At 40.7% G+C, this 13,878-nt stretch overlaps 1 protein-coding gene across 4 annotated transcripts in view; it reads left to right on the top strand.

Annotated features, from left to right (window-relative positions):
* Positions 1–42: 42 nt before the first annotated feature.
* Positions 43–13,878, top strand: part of LOC102017670 (zinc finger protein 709-like) — a 28,781-nt gene continuing 14,945 nt past the window's right edge. Inside the window, exons 1-3 of one of the 4 annotated variants that reach the window (XM_013513785.1) lie at positions 43–62; positions 811–865; positions 11,551–11,655. In XM_013513785.1, coding sequence (XP_013369239.1) covers positions 11,568–11,655 — 88 coding nt within the window. In that variant the 5' untranslated portion in view covers positions 43–62; positions 811–865; positions 11,551–11,567. The other 3 variants (XM_013513786.1, XM_013513787.1, XM_013513784.1) reach the window with 3 other exon arrangements.

Here is a 13,878-nt window from a genome sequence, read left to right as displayed (position 1 = left end):
CGGGCTGTGCGGACCGGGCGGGGCGGGGCGGGGCCCGGAGCGGGCGGCGGTGTTGTTCTCAGGTCTGCAGCTGCAGGTGTAATCCCATTTATCCCTCAGAGGGCCGTATTTAGTGCGGTAGATGCTTGGGAAAGGTCAAGTTGAGCTGTCACATTTTCAGAGGTGTGTGTTTGTGGTTCCCCGCTGTTGTGGTTTTCGGTGGCAGCTAAAGGGTTAACTCCCTCTGTCACTTTTCGCTAAGGGTGAGATTTTGTTGAGTCGGTGATTTTCGAGAAGGCGCGAGAACGTAGAGCCTCTCTCAAGTTGCCGTCCAGAGGAAGAGCGCAGGAGACCAGTGTGGGCGCCTTCCTGAATGCTGTGGGCCGCGGTGTTACAGTAGAATGGGCCAACATAGTCGGGGCTCTTGTGCACCCGGAGGAATGATTGCCACAAAGGGCAGAATGTAGTAAGAGCTACCTTTATTGAAGATCGCAGGACCTTGGCTGCAGGAGCAGGCAAACGGGAAAAGGCAAAAAGGGCTCAGGCCTTTGATAACTTGCTGCCAGAAGTTAGAGGATTAGACGCCTCTGACTCTAGGCGCCTCCCACTGCCTCTCTCACTGGGGTCAGTAACTCTAGCCTCAAGCAAAGAGGCCTCCTAGGCTTTTGTTATTTCAGGTTGCACTTCTTTTAGGAAAACAGAAGCTTGGGTAATGGGGAGGTGGTGTTTACAGTTGAATGGAGGGAAGGGAGTGGCTCATTTAGCTCCTTTGCTTCCAACTATACTAGCTTGATTCCTGTAATTTATTTATTTTCACTTGTCCTGGGGTAGAAGACTGAGCTGATTGCTTGTAACTCTTAGTCCTTGCTGTAATGGAGCGACAAGGGTGAGTAAGATACGGAAAAAAGATTAGTAGAAATCCAAAGTTTTCTAGAGAATGTTGCGTATAAGTACAGTATTAAGAAAAATGTCTTTGTGTGAGTCCTTTTGTGCTATTTTTTTCTTGAAATGACTATCTTTTTACAGGTGTAGATAAGAGTGCTAGTAAACTTAATAAGGAAAAACAAACTTTAGGGAAAGTACTTATATTAGAGTTTTTATATGGTATAGAGGCTGGGCATGGTGGCAGGGACTGTAATCCCTGCACACAGAAGGCTGAGGCAGGAAGATCACTGAGGGTTTCAGGCCAATATGATCTACATAGTGAGTTCAAGGACAACCTGAAGTACATAGTAAGATCCTGTATCCAATGCAAAGATGAACAAAAGAAAGGAACATTTATATGGAAATGTTGCAGAATCAAAGAGATCAGAGAGACTGAAGGAAAAAGGAGAATTTATTTCTAGGATTTTAGGTGCACAAGGACCTTGCAGAACCCATGGCCAAAGAGCTGGGCATTAAAACAAAGGAAAAGTTCTAGTTTTATACTTCTGGCTGAGATGGTTGGTCTTTAGCAACTGGGGGGGGGGGCGGGACGGAGCAGGGGTACAAAAGTGAGACAAAGCAATTAATAACTTAGCCTTGAAAGAGGACGGAGTCGTATGAATACTGCACAAACAAGATGGCATAAACTGTTTACAGGACATAGTTGTCAGCATTATCTGTACCAGAACAAGAAGTAATAGCTACAGCAGGACAGAGGTTCGAGGGGGATTGTTCTTTAAGTCATGCGTCATTCTCGCCTTTGATGTGTTCTATAATAAGCTTTAATAGAGAGTGTCACTATCATTAGCATTTACCTTGTTATGAGCTACTGGGGGGGTTGGGGAGTGGCTCCCTATTGGGCAGAGGGAGACTTAGAACAGAAAGGAAAAGAGACTTACCTTGTCATTGTATCTTGGGCTGGGGCTATAGCTCAGTGGCACAGTGCCTGCCTGGCAAGTGCAAGGTCCTGAGTTTGATTTCCAGTACCAAAAAAGAAATCAAAGTCATTGTACCTCAGTGTTGATCCTCAAGCTTTGACCATACACAGAATGGTCAGCTTCAGGAGTGAGCAGAGCAGGGCTGTTGTTTCCTCAAGCTTCAGCTGTGCCTAGACTAGTCAGCTTCTGGGGTTCTAGAACAGGGTTGTTGTCTCTAGTGGCAGCCTGATCTCCTCACTGGATCGGATAGTTTGGGTGATGAGGATCCTGTTGGCTGATCCAGCTGTCTTGGGCCCTTGGCTTCTGTGGACTGTGATAGATCTAAGGCACAGTTTCTGTAACTTTAACAGCAGTAGAGGTAGACTAGATTATAGCATGAGGCCCATCCCTTATGAGCACGAGTTGTTGGATTTTATTTTTTTAACCAAAACAGAGTTCCTAGATTTGAATGGGTGTATTGTGTCTGTCAAGCTTATGGGCATTTTTCATGTACCCAACCATGAATATTCCCTGTATGGCAATTTATAAATCCTGTATCTGTCTCTTCAGAAACAATTTTTCCAGATTATACAGATATTTTTTAATTTGATCAAACTTAAATGATTGGAGGTGGACAGACAAAATTTTATAAGGGGAATATCCCATTTGTTTAGTGGAGTCCACCAGACAGAGGATGACCATGGGCACAACATGGTCTTACTTGAAGTGACTTTCTTGGCAGTGTTTTTAAACAGCTGTTTGAGTGTTCAGTTTATGTGTTTCAATTTTGCTGAGCTCTGTGATCCATAAGGTATATGAAGCTTTCATTTTTATCTTTAACATCTGTGCGAGCTACTAGAGTAAGTCAGCTACAAATGTGGGTTCATTGTCTTGCGATGATGTCTCTTAACCATACCTTGGTCACCTTTTCTGTCTTTTCTGTTTGGACAGGGAAACTTCTGCTGATCTCCAGAAGGTGGAGACAAGCCCTAAGAAATTCAAGGCCACCAGCTTGAGGCAATTTAGTAAAATCCATTAGCAAGTTTTTACTTGGGGTAGGTCCTGTTTACTGAATACTAGGCCAGGAGAGCCCTTGTCTTGGGTGGTTTTGTGTACTGGTCAAGCACTATTTACAAATAGCCTGAGTGATTGTCGTGAGTTGTGGCACGTAGAAATGGCAGCCTACTAATGTTGTTTTTAATGCTGTCTTTCCCATGTGAGACGTCTGGTGGAGTTGGTTTATGAACCTGGGGCCCTGCACTTTGGGAATGACCAGCCTCCCATCAGCAAATTTATTATCCCCCTTTGTATTTTTTTAGCTTCTTGGGAAAAGCAGGCTTTTTTATTTGGAGAGTAATTTGGGGTGTCTGGGAGGGGTGGTTCTGGGATGAGGGGCATAGCTAGGGCCCCGTTTTGTGGGGCTGTCATAGTGGCCCATTTTGTTTCCCTGTCTGTCTTTCGGTTTTCTCTGGCTTCTGTTGTTTCAGTCCTCTGGTGTTCTTTGTAGTGTATACCCGCTGTTTTGACATTTATTTTTCCAGTGTCCACATTTTTGTATTGTGCAAATTAATCCCAATCTAGGTTGGGTCAACTGGCAGATCCTGGCTCAGTTTGACTCCTGTTTTGTCAGTGTCCTCCGCTTTGCCCCTTAGTGATTTCTGTTGTTTTGTTTTGCTGTTTTCCACTGTCAGTGCTGTTGTGAATAGATCTGGTTTTTTCTTGAGCCTCCTATGAGCTTTTGTTTGACCTCCTGGTCATGAGTTACATGCACTTTGGTGGTCCCCTCTGAAAGCTGCGTCTCACGCATGCTAGCAAAACCCTCCAGTTTTCGTCAGTAAGCATCTAGACCGGGCTGAAGCTATGTGGGCCTAGTCTGAACTATATTTAGCCATGAGTCAGTGTAGGGAGACTGATCCTGATGTCCTTGTAGTCCTTTGCTCCTTGTCACCATCATATCTGTCTCTCTCCAGTTGTTTTTTTGTCAGTCTTCCCCGCTCCCCAACCTAGGCTGTCCATTTACCACTGACAAAGGGCCAATCTGGTATATAGTTATTAACTTCTAGGGGGTCCCAGCTTTATTTTATAGTTTTCTGTATAGCCTCTTTTAAAGTTAGCCAACATGTATTTTAATGGTGTGGGTTTTGATGCTTTTCCTCTCATATCTGCTCTGTTGTGACACAAATCACTTTCTTAGGCATTTCTGTTTTGTATTTGATCATTTCCTTTGAAGGAGTTTTTAGAAGGAACGACCTGAGCTCCACCAATTTAACAAATAACCATATGTATTTTTTTTAATAAACTACTTCTACAAGCTTTCTCTGGCATACATAAGCTTTCTGTTCTTACAATTATCTCTTTTTATCTCTTTATCAGGTCAAAGCTGTTATCATACAGAATCCTCTATATCAAAAGTATATTTCTTATATGTATAGCCTACTTAATATTTTTCTCTTTCATTTATTGTAAAGCTTTTACAACAAATTGCACTGTAGGTGCTTGGTCCTTTTTTTTTTGTTTTTCAGATTGCTACTTTGTAAATTTGACCCACTGCCAACACACCTGAGTAACCTTGAATCAGTGTTCTCATGTTAAACCAACAGAGAGAAAAGGAAACTTAACCCCTCAATTACAACTTAAGAATTTGTAATGCACAGGAAATGTTTTATGTTTTAAATTAAGCAAAATTATCAGCTTAAATTGGAGACCAAAAATATGTTTACCAATTAGCTGAAATTTGTAATTGGATTCCTCCTGTTAACCTCCTTAGGCCTGACAGGACTTAGGTCATTCAGCCCCAGGCTGTATGTAGTTCCTTCAGCTTTCAGACACCTGCAGGCAGCATCAGGCTGGTGACGCCCAGCAAGAGCTGGCCTTGGGGCTCCTGAAGCCAGGAGGACGACCTTGGGCTATGTCTAGCTCAGTGTTCTCTTTGAAATGAAGACAACCCGTTTCACCCCTCCGATCTCTACAGACCCAGTTGGACCTAAGTCTCTTGGCCTTGTGCCTTCATCCTAGCTGGCTGGTCAGACATTTTTTAATCTCCTTTTCCATGGGCTAGTCACTGTCATCACCCCATTTACAGGGTGTTTCTTCCTCTTTTTTTTGTTCTGTCAGCCTGCCTGTGATACCCTGTCTATATATTCCAGAAGCTGAGCAGGTTTCTCATGTCTTTGGCCATTGCTGTACAAATCATTTTTTAAGTTACATTTGTTTCCAGACCAGTTAGTCCATTTTCCTCTCCCAGTTCCCAGCTGAGCTCAGGAGACCTTGGACTCGATACATTTTATTTTGTGCTCTTGGACACACACACACACACACACACACACACACACACACATATTACCCAGTTTTCATCCTGGTGTCAGATTCTCTAGCCCCTCCCAATGCGGGCCACTCCTTCAATTTGGACACTCTCTGTGATCTTTTATCATGCAGGCTACTGCCCCATGCCATTTGGCACTGTCTTTGTGGGCCTAGCCCATGAGCTGTGAGAGTTGCCTGGGCACTGCTGTCTGTGCAGGCTTATCCCAAGAGTTGTTAGAGGGCAACTTCTTGCCACACAGGCCTGCCCCACATTCCTCTTGGGGTTGTAGGTTTCCTCTGACCCAATCCAGGTCAGATAACTAGGTACGGTCCCCCCTGGGAAGTGATCGGACTCTGTGTACATCCTAATCTGATGGATTTATCCTTGGGCCACCAAAACCTTACCATGGTCCTGTTGCTCCTTGTTGTTCCAGAGTTATTCCGAAGCCCCTCAGGTTCTGTTTGCATGGGCAGTGTAGAGGTTACTGGGCTGTGGGAGGGCTGATATTATATCGGAGCTGATGTTTTACCCAGTGGCACCAGAGGTCTCAGGACTTCCACACCTCAGGTCCATTTCAGCCTGAGGGCAAAGGAGACAGAAAGTCTGTCATATCCAGTCCCTTGGGGGGGGTCACCAGAAATGTTCAGAATCCAAGAGATCAGAGAGACCAGTGGGGGAGAAAAGGATTTATTTCTAGGATTTTGAATACATATTGACCCAGCTGAACTCATGGCCAAAATACTGGGCGTTAGGACAAAGGGAAGGTTCTACTTTTATACATTTGACCTAGGGGGTTGGTCTTTAGAAACGGGTGCAGCGCAAGTGAGGCTACAAAAACAGAGCAATGCAATTAATAACAGCCGGGAAGGAAGACAGCCTTATGAATCCTGGAGAAAAGATGACATAAACTCTGTTTACAGGACATAGTTGCCAATCTTATGTGTACCAGAAGTTACAGCTATAGGGGAGGGGCTTCAAGAGCAATTGTTCTTTAAGTCCATCTTCAATATGGAAAAGATGAGGCTTCATTTAGCCTGAGTGGAATAAATTTTCTGATATTTCTTTCCAATAAGAAGTGGAGTCACCTTATAAATCTTAACCTTTTCACAAGGTTGAATTAATTTACAATAAAGCTAAGTGTGTTAGTACAAGTAATTGTATTTGTTGCGGAGTAATAGTTAATGCATGGAAAACCTAAAAATGTTGATTAAATCTTTGAGAAACTTCTCGCTGATTTTTCTGCTTATGACTTTGATAGGTAGTATAGCTTCTGTCTTGGTTACTTTTTTTTTTGCTGCTGGGACAAAATACCTGACGCCCAAAATTAAGGAAGGAAAGGTTTATTTTGCTTACAGTTCGTGGAAGTTTCAATCCGTACTTGGCAGATTATAAGGCAGAGTGGCACATTGCAGAGGGCTGCATCTCAGGGCGGCAGCACACACTAAGCAACAACTAACTTACACAGGGGCAGAATGGGGGAGGAATGCACCAAGCAGCTTCTTCTTCTCCCTTACATATGCAAACTATCCACCCCAGGGCGGGTGTAGCCCTCACACCCACAATCATTCAACTCTAATAGCCTGCCCCATGGTCGCCTGAGGCTTTGGAGGGGACACACAGACGTAAACCATAAGAGCTTCATACAATAAGCATGGACTTTGATGTTAAGCTACTCTGAATTTGCTATCTGCATCAACAGCTTAACAGCCTTATATCCTCTTTGAGTCCTTGCTTCCTCATCTGTTAAATGCAGATGATAGTGTTTCTTACAGAGTTGTTCTGAGCATTAAGTGGATGTAGAATGTTAAGTGGCAGCCACCATGCCCACCCAGAGGGACAGATTAGCAGTAACTCTTGTTATTTATAGTGGCTCTACCCATTTAATGCAGGAACAGTGAAAAATTTTGAAAAGGGACACTCAGGATATATCCAAATGTAGAATACAGTGGTGGATTTATGGTTTGTATAAAATACATCATGTTCCCTGACTTTTGCAGTAGATTATTTTACTTAATAACATCATGAAAACTTAAGTAAAATTGTTTGATTCATAGTGACCCTGTGGCTCCACTATTAATATTAGACTATTCTTTTTAAATTATAGCGGTATGGATAGGTTCTGGGTGTTTTATTTTGGTTTTGTGTTTGGTTTTGGTTTTTATTCCTTATGCTATAATGGGACTTTGGAAGGAGCTACGTCTCCAGCCCTTTTTATTTTTCATTTTGAGAAAGTGACTTAAGTCATCAAATTGCTTGTGCTGGCCTGGACTTTTGAGATTATCCTGCCTTAGTCTCCCAGAGTAGTATCATTTCAGCATTGACCACCTAGGTCTAGTGATAGACTCTGTTAAGAGTAATAAGTCCATCACCACAGAAAAATATGAAGATATGCTAATTAACTTGATTTAATCATTCAGATTAAATCATGTATCCCATTATACCACCTAAATATATGTAAGTATGATTTATCAACTAAAAATTTCGATGTAAAAGAAAAAACTGGATTGTACTTGTTGATACCCTTTAAAATACTGAAAATGATAACTTGATAAATTTATTTAATCCCTTTATTTAAGCTTAAGACTGTAAACTAATCTGTGAGTCTTATAGCATGCATTGGAGGTGTAGAAGAGGATAATGATCAGAATATTGGAGATTTTAAGATAGAAACAGTACATCTAGATGAGTTAAATAGGCTTTAATCTGTTTCAAGACCAAATGCACTGTTCTTTGCATTTTATATGAAATACTTGATTTGTAGAATCAGAAATAAGATATGTTGGGCACTGTGTGTCATTTAGGAAATTGGTCCTTTATTGAGGTAAACTTATTAAGTTACTAGATATGAAAGATCAATTTTCTTTCTGTAAAAATCAACCTTTTACAAATAAATGTAATTGGATAATTGAATATAGATTAATCAAGTTTAAATGTCACTACATTTATCTTAACACATTCCCCCTGGCTTGAAGCATTGGTGGTACCTGCATGATTATCTCATCAGGCAGGTTGTCCACAGGTGGTACAAACAGATCTCATCACTTCTATTGGTCTGATTACTAATAGAATTATTAAAAAGTCATTTGATAGGACAGTGAGACCTGTACCACTGGTGGTTCAAGCTGCCCAGCAGGGAGAGCATAAGTTAAGATGCATCATGAATGTTTTAAGACAGAGTTAATAAATGACATTTATCCTCAAAATGTTTATGAGGTTGATCAATATGTAATACAACAACCATTGTTAATTTCTTATCACCTTCTCTGAAGTTCTGTATTGCTTGTATTGTTTTTGTGTTATTTTGTAAATGTATGTGTGTTTGTTAAAAAAAAAAAAAAAAAAAAAAGGTTAGAAAGGGGCTGGGGATACAGTTCAGCAGCCCAGTGCCTGCCTGGCAAGCGCAAGATCCTGAGTTTGATTTCTGGTACAAAAAAAAATAACGGTTTGTGAACTTGAATTACATACATACAGGATTTGGTACAATTCTACAAATTAGGGTGTTTAGTTACAGAGATACTTAGTATTAAAAGATTTACTTGTGATACATCATTTAATCTATTTTATATGGAGCCACTTGATAAACATAGCATACGTATTTTACAGTATTTTACACAGTATTTTATTTTGGATGTTTTGGAAAGAATCATCCCTTCTGCAACACTCTGGAGCTGGGTTATGTGCTGCACTCCTGTAATCCCAGCTGTCTGGGAGACTGAGGCAGGAGGATTTAAAGTTCTAACCAAGAAGCCAGGTGTGGTGGTGCACGCCTGTAATCCCAGCACTCAGGAGGCTGAGACAGGAGGATCCTTGCAAGTTTAAGACCAGGCTGGGCTACAAAGTGAGCTCAAGGCCAGCCTGACCTGCACAGCGAGACCCTGTCTCAAAAAGACAAAAAAAAAGTTCTAACCAAGACTGGGTAATTTTGCACCTTAGTGAGACTGGCCCGCAGAGAACTTAAAGTTTGCTTCAGTTACCAATGAGTAGGCCTCATTTTTCTTCAGTTTTCTTGAGAGCTCATTTTGTTTGGAGAATGTTTTAATGCCAGTACTTATACTTCAAATTTCTAAGTAGTTCTCATCAGAGGGAAAACTAGGAAAAGGAGGAGATTCAGGGTTTTTCCTCCATAATTGATCTGTTCAGTTATTTCACTACCTTTTGGCTTCTTATTTTCATCGTACTTCTTTATACAGTGGCAAAGTTAAAACTATAAAACGTTAAAAAGTTGTTTGTAAAAAAAAACCTATACTCACTATTCAAAAAAAATAGTACACATACAAATGAAAATCATCATAACATTAAGATATAATCATTATTGATACAGTGTTTATAATCTTTGAGTGTTTTGCCTTTATATGTACAAATATATATGCTTGGTAACAGTAGAAGATCTTGATATACATTGTGATCTTGTCTAGTCTACTTGATTTATTGATGTAGGTAGTTAATAGGCACTTAGATTCAGTCATGTTCACCGTGGAACTCTTGGTCCCTTCATCCCTTTATCCAGAGGACCAATATCTCCCCTTTTCTTTTTTCTTCCCTTCTCCTTCCCCCTCCTTTTCATCCTCCTTTTCCTCTCTACCTTCATTTTTCCCTCCCTTTCTTCTGTGATACCCAGGGACTCCCACATACTAGGCAAACACTCTAATCTTACCCCCTACCCATTTCTTAGTAATATTGAATCAAGACACGTGTGGTGGTGTAATCCCAGCACTCTTGGAGCTTGAGGGAAGAGAACTGCAAATTCTCGCCTAACCTAGGCAATTTAGCAAGATCCTTAATCACAGTTCAAAGGCCTGGGATGCAGCTCAGTGTGAAGGCCCTAAATTTAATCTCCAGCACCATCAACAAAAGTCAGGTATTACCTTATCAACCCTTTTATGAATGTATTTTCATGACTCTTGGTCACTTTCTCATTGCGGGGACACAATACTCAACGCCCCACGACATAGAGGGGGAGGGCTTTATTTTGGCTCCTGCTTTGAGTCCCTAGTGGGCTGTCTCCAACGCAGAAACTGGGTGGTGGAAGGGCCGGGGGAGGAAACTGCTCCTTCCTGCAGCCCAGAAGCAGGGTGAAGGGAATCGCCCAGGGGGAGAGCGGCCGGTCCATTTCAAACTCTCGGTGACCCACCTTCAGACAGGCCCCCTCCTAAGGGCACAGTCAGCTGCTGAACTCCTCAGTGGATGAATTGAATTCGTGACTGTAGTGTCCCCGTGGTCCAGCCACCTTTCACAATCTGAACCTCTAAAGACGTGAGGTTTTTGGGGGGGACATTCTGTATCCAATCTGGTAATAACCTTTATTTTCTGTCTTAAATGTTAATGCCTAAAACTTTATTTCTTTATTCTGTTTGGGATTTTTGTTTGTTTGGTTTTATTTTGTTTCTGAGAAAGAATCTTAATATGTAGTTCAAGTTGGGCTTGAACACACTATGTGACTCAGGCTGGCCATAAACTTAATGGATATCCTCCTGTCTCAGCCTCCTGAGTCCTGGGGATTATAGGCATATGCCAGCACACCAGGTATTAGTGCCTAAACTTTCCATTTTGTTTTTCTCTACAGTTATAGAAGTGAAATTAATTGGCCAAATGATTTGACCATTTTTAAGCTTTGAGTTTTCTTATGTATGTAAGTTACAATTAATCATATAACCTCTGTCAGTCTTTTTTTGTTTCTCTTTTGAGACTGGGTATCTATGTAGCACACACTGACCTTGAACTCACAGTGATCTTGCCTCAGTGTAGTGAGTGCTGGGATTAGAGGTGTGTGCCCCCTTACCTGACCCTCTGTAATTATTTCTACCACTTACCACTATAAAAAAAACTATGTTCTTCTCTTACTTGTTTTTTTTGTCCCCTTAGGAATATAAGTTTCACAGAAGCAAGGCTTTATCCTTTTTTTACAGTGCTGTATTCTGATGCAAAAACAGTGCTTGGCATATAATAAGCTCTTTAAATATTGAATTAGTGAATGCATATTATAACATCATATATAGTTTGTATACTTAAACTACGTGGAAGGTATATGATGTAAAGGTACATGATTTGTAAAGGTATATCAAAGACATTTATTGTAGGGTATGTGCCTGGTATTAGCCATATATAGGATAGAAAAATTAAATGCCTTAAGATTGGCCCAGAATGCTTTTGGATTTCCTCTCCTTACTCATCCTCATCCCTACGTATTTCAGAAGTTGCCTAATAAATTTCTTTGTTCTTTGTTGAATTTTGGTTGGACCATGGTAAGAATGGCTGCTGAGCTGGATTTTCAGAGTAGGTGTCATTTATTTAAGAATACATCCCATTGCTTGGCTTTTTCATTTCTAAATGTAAATACCTAACATGCACAACTTAAAGGAGGAAAAATGTATTTTGGCTCAGTTTCAGAAGTGTCACTCCATGCTCACTTTGGTCTGTTGCTTCTAGGACTGTGTGAAGCAGAAATGTCATGGAGGAAGGGCTTAGTGGATGAGAGATGCTCACCTCATGGCAGCTGGGAAGGAGAGAGAGAAGGAAAGCGCCCAAGAGAAGGTATGCCCTTCATAGTCCTGACCCCAGTAATATCCTTCGTCCAACTAGCCACCACCTCCAGGGAGCCCATTCAGCTGTGAACTCATCCGTGGGTTAACCTGTTGGTAAGGTTATCCTCCATACAACCCGGACACCTTTCTAGTGTCTCTTAATCCAATCAAGTTGAGAAACCAGTCTAACCATCACATGCCAAGCAGTGGTCTAGGCAGCTTGGATAGAATAGGTAAAAAAACAGACATGCTTCTTGTAGTACTTATAGTATCACAAGTGAAGAAAAATGTTTAGTTTTTAACACAGAGTCTTGCTATTGTAGTTCAGGCTGACCTTGAACTTATAATGTTGTCCAGGCTGGCCTCAAATTCACAATGAAGCTCCTATCTCAGCCTCCTGAGTACTGGGATTATGGGCTTTGATCACTATGTTCAGCTTGGTGTATTAATATTTTAATTAATAATCTAAACATTACAAAGTGTTCTACTTTGTCCTTTTTTGTGTGTGATAGCAGCCCTTCTTATTTTTTTTTTTCCTTTTTTGAGATAAGGTCTTACTAAATTACAAAATAGCCCAGGATAGGCTTGGATTTGCAGTCTTGCCTCAGTTTGCCAGAGTGCTGGAACTATAGGTGTGTGCCACCACACCTAGCTTCTGCCTTAGCTTTCTTTTAATGTTTTTAAAATTAATTTTATTGGTACAATTTTTTTTTTTCTTTTGTTCTCTTTTTGAGACAGGGTCTCCCTATGCAATTCAGGCTGGCCTTGAGCTCACTTTGTAGCCCAGGTGAGTCTTGAACTTGCAGCAATTCTCCTGCGTCATCCTCCCAAGTGCTGAGATTACAGGCATGCCAGCATGCCCAGCTGGTACAATTTTGATATACATGATGATCACATACATTGTAGGGAATTCGTTCCTATACATATCTTGATTCTTTTTCTTCCCATTCCCCTGCCCTCTTTTTAAACCTTCATCCCCTTCTTATTTACAGAGGTTTTATTTTCATTTTTTCCTCCTATTGTCTTTTGTTTTCTTTTCCCTTCCTTCTCTGCTTCTTATTCTCCTTCCCAACTGAACATTTTTGGTTGTTGACTTTGGATCCAGCAGTGCTACAGAATTTATTAAATCAAGAAGTCTTTTGATGAGATTTTGGGGTTCTTATATGTGAAGTATCATGTAATGTGCACATGGTAATTTAACTTCTCTTTTTCCTGTCCTTGTGTTTCTCTTATCTAATTGCTCCAGCTTATGTTTCCAGAACTATATTGAATAAGAGTGGTGATAGTGGACATCTCTGTCTTATTCCTGATTTTAGAGTGAAAGCTGGTCAGTTTTTGACCATTTAGTATGATGTTGCCTATTGGTGTGTCATAGCTGGCTTTTATCAGGCTGAGATAAAACCATGTATTTCAGTTTTCTGCAAGGTTTTTGCCATGAATGGGTGTTGGACTTTGTCAAATGTTTTTTCTGCATCTGTTAAGATGACCATGTGGTTTTTATACTTAGATCAGTTAGTGTGGTGTATTACATTTATTGATTTGCATACGTTGAAGCACCCCTGCATCCCTGAGATGAATCCTGCTTGGTCATGGTATATGTACCCTTTCTGATAGTTTGCTGCGTTCTGTTTGCCAGTATCATATTGAGGATTTGTGCCCTTGCATACATTAGGGACTTTGGCCTGTAGCTCTCTTTTTTTGGTTGTGTCTTTTTCTGTTTGGGTATTAGGGTTATGCTTGCTTCTAGGAATGATGTTGGGAGTAGTACTTCCCTTTCAATTTCATTGAAGAGTTTGAAGTGTAGTGACATTACAACTTCTCTAATGTTCTTGTTGAATTCAGCTATGAATCTGTCAGGACCTGGGCTTTTCTTTTTTGGTAGTTTTCTTATTTATACCTTCAATTTCTTTGACTAATTTTGGGTTATTTAGAAGTTTTATAGCTTCTTCATTCAGCCTTTGCAATTCATATGGATTTAGGACACTGTCTACCTCGTCGAGTTTTCTATCTGACAGAGTAATGTTTCTCAAAATAGACTTGATAGTCTTCTAAATTTCTGCAGTATCTGCTGTGATCTCGACATTTTCCCTACTATTTCATGGATTTGAGTCTTATCTTTCCTTTGTTTGATAAAGTTGGTGAACCTTATCATTGATTAACTCTTAGAATTCTTTTCTTAGTCTTTCTTTTATTTTAAAAATAAAAGGAGGGGGGCTGGGGATATAGCTCAGCG

Source organism: Chinchilla lanigera, unplaced genomic scaffold (genome assembly GCF_000276665.1).
Source record: "Chinchilla lanigera isolate Chin_1 unplaced genomic scaffold, ChiLan1.0 scaffold00020, whole genome shotgun sequence".
In the NCBI taxonomy this organism is placed as follows: domain Eukaryota; kingdom Metazoa; phylum Chordata; class Mammalia; order Rodentia; family Chinchillidae; genus Chinchilla; species Chinchilla lanigera.
The sequence above is the reverse complement of the archived record's forward strand: the minus strand, read 5'-3'. Positions and strand labels throughout refer to the sequence as shown.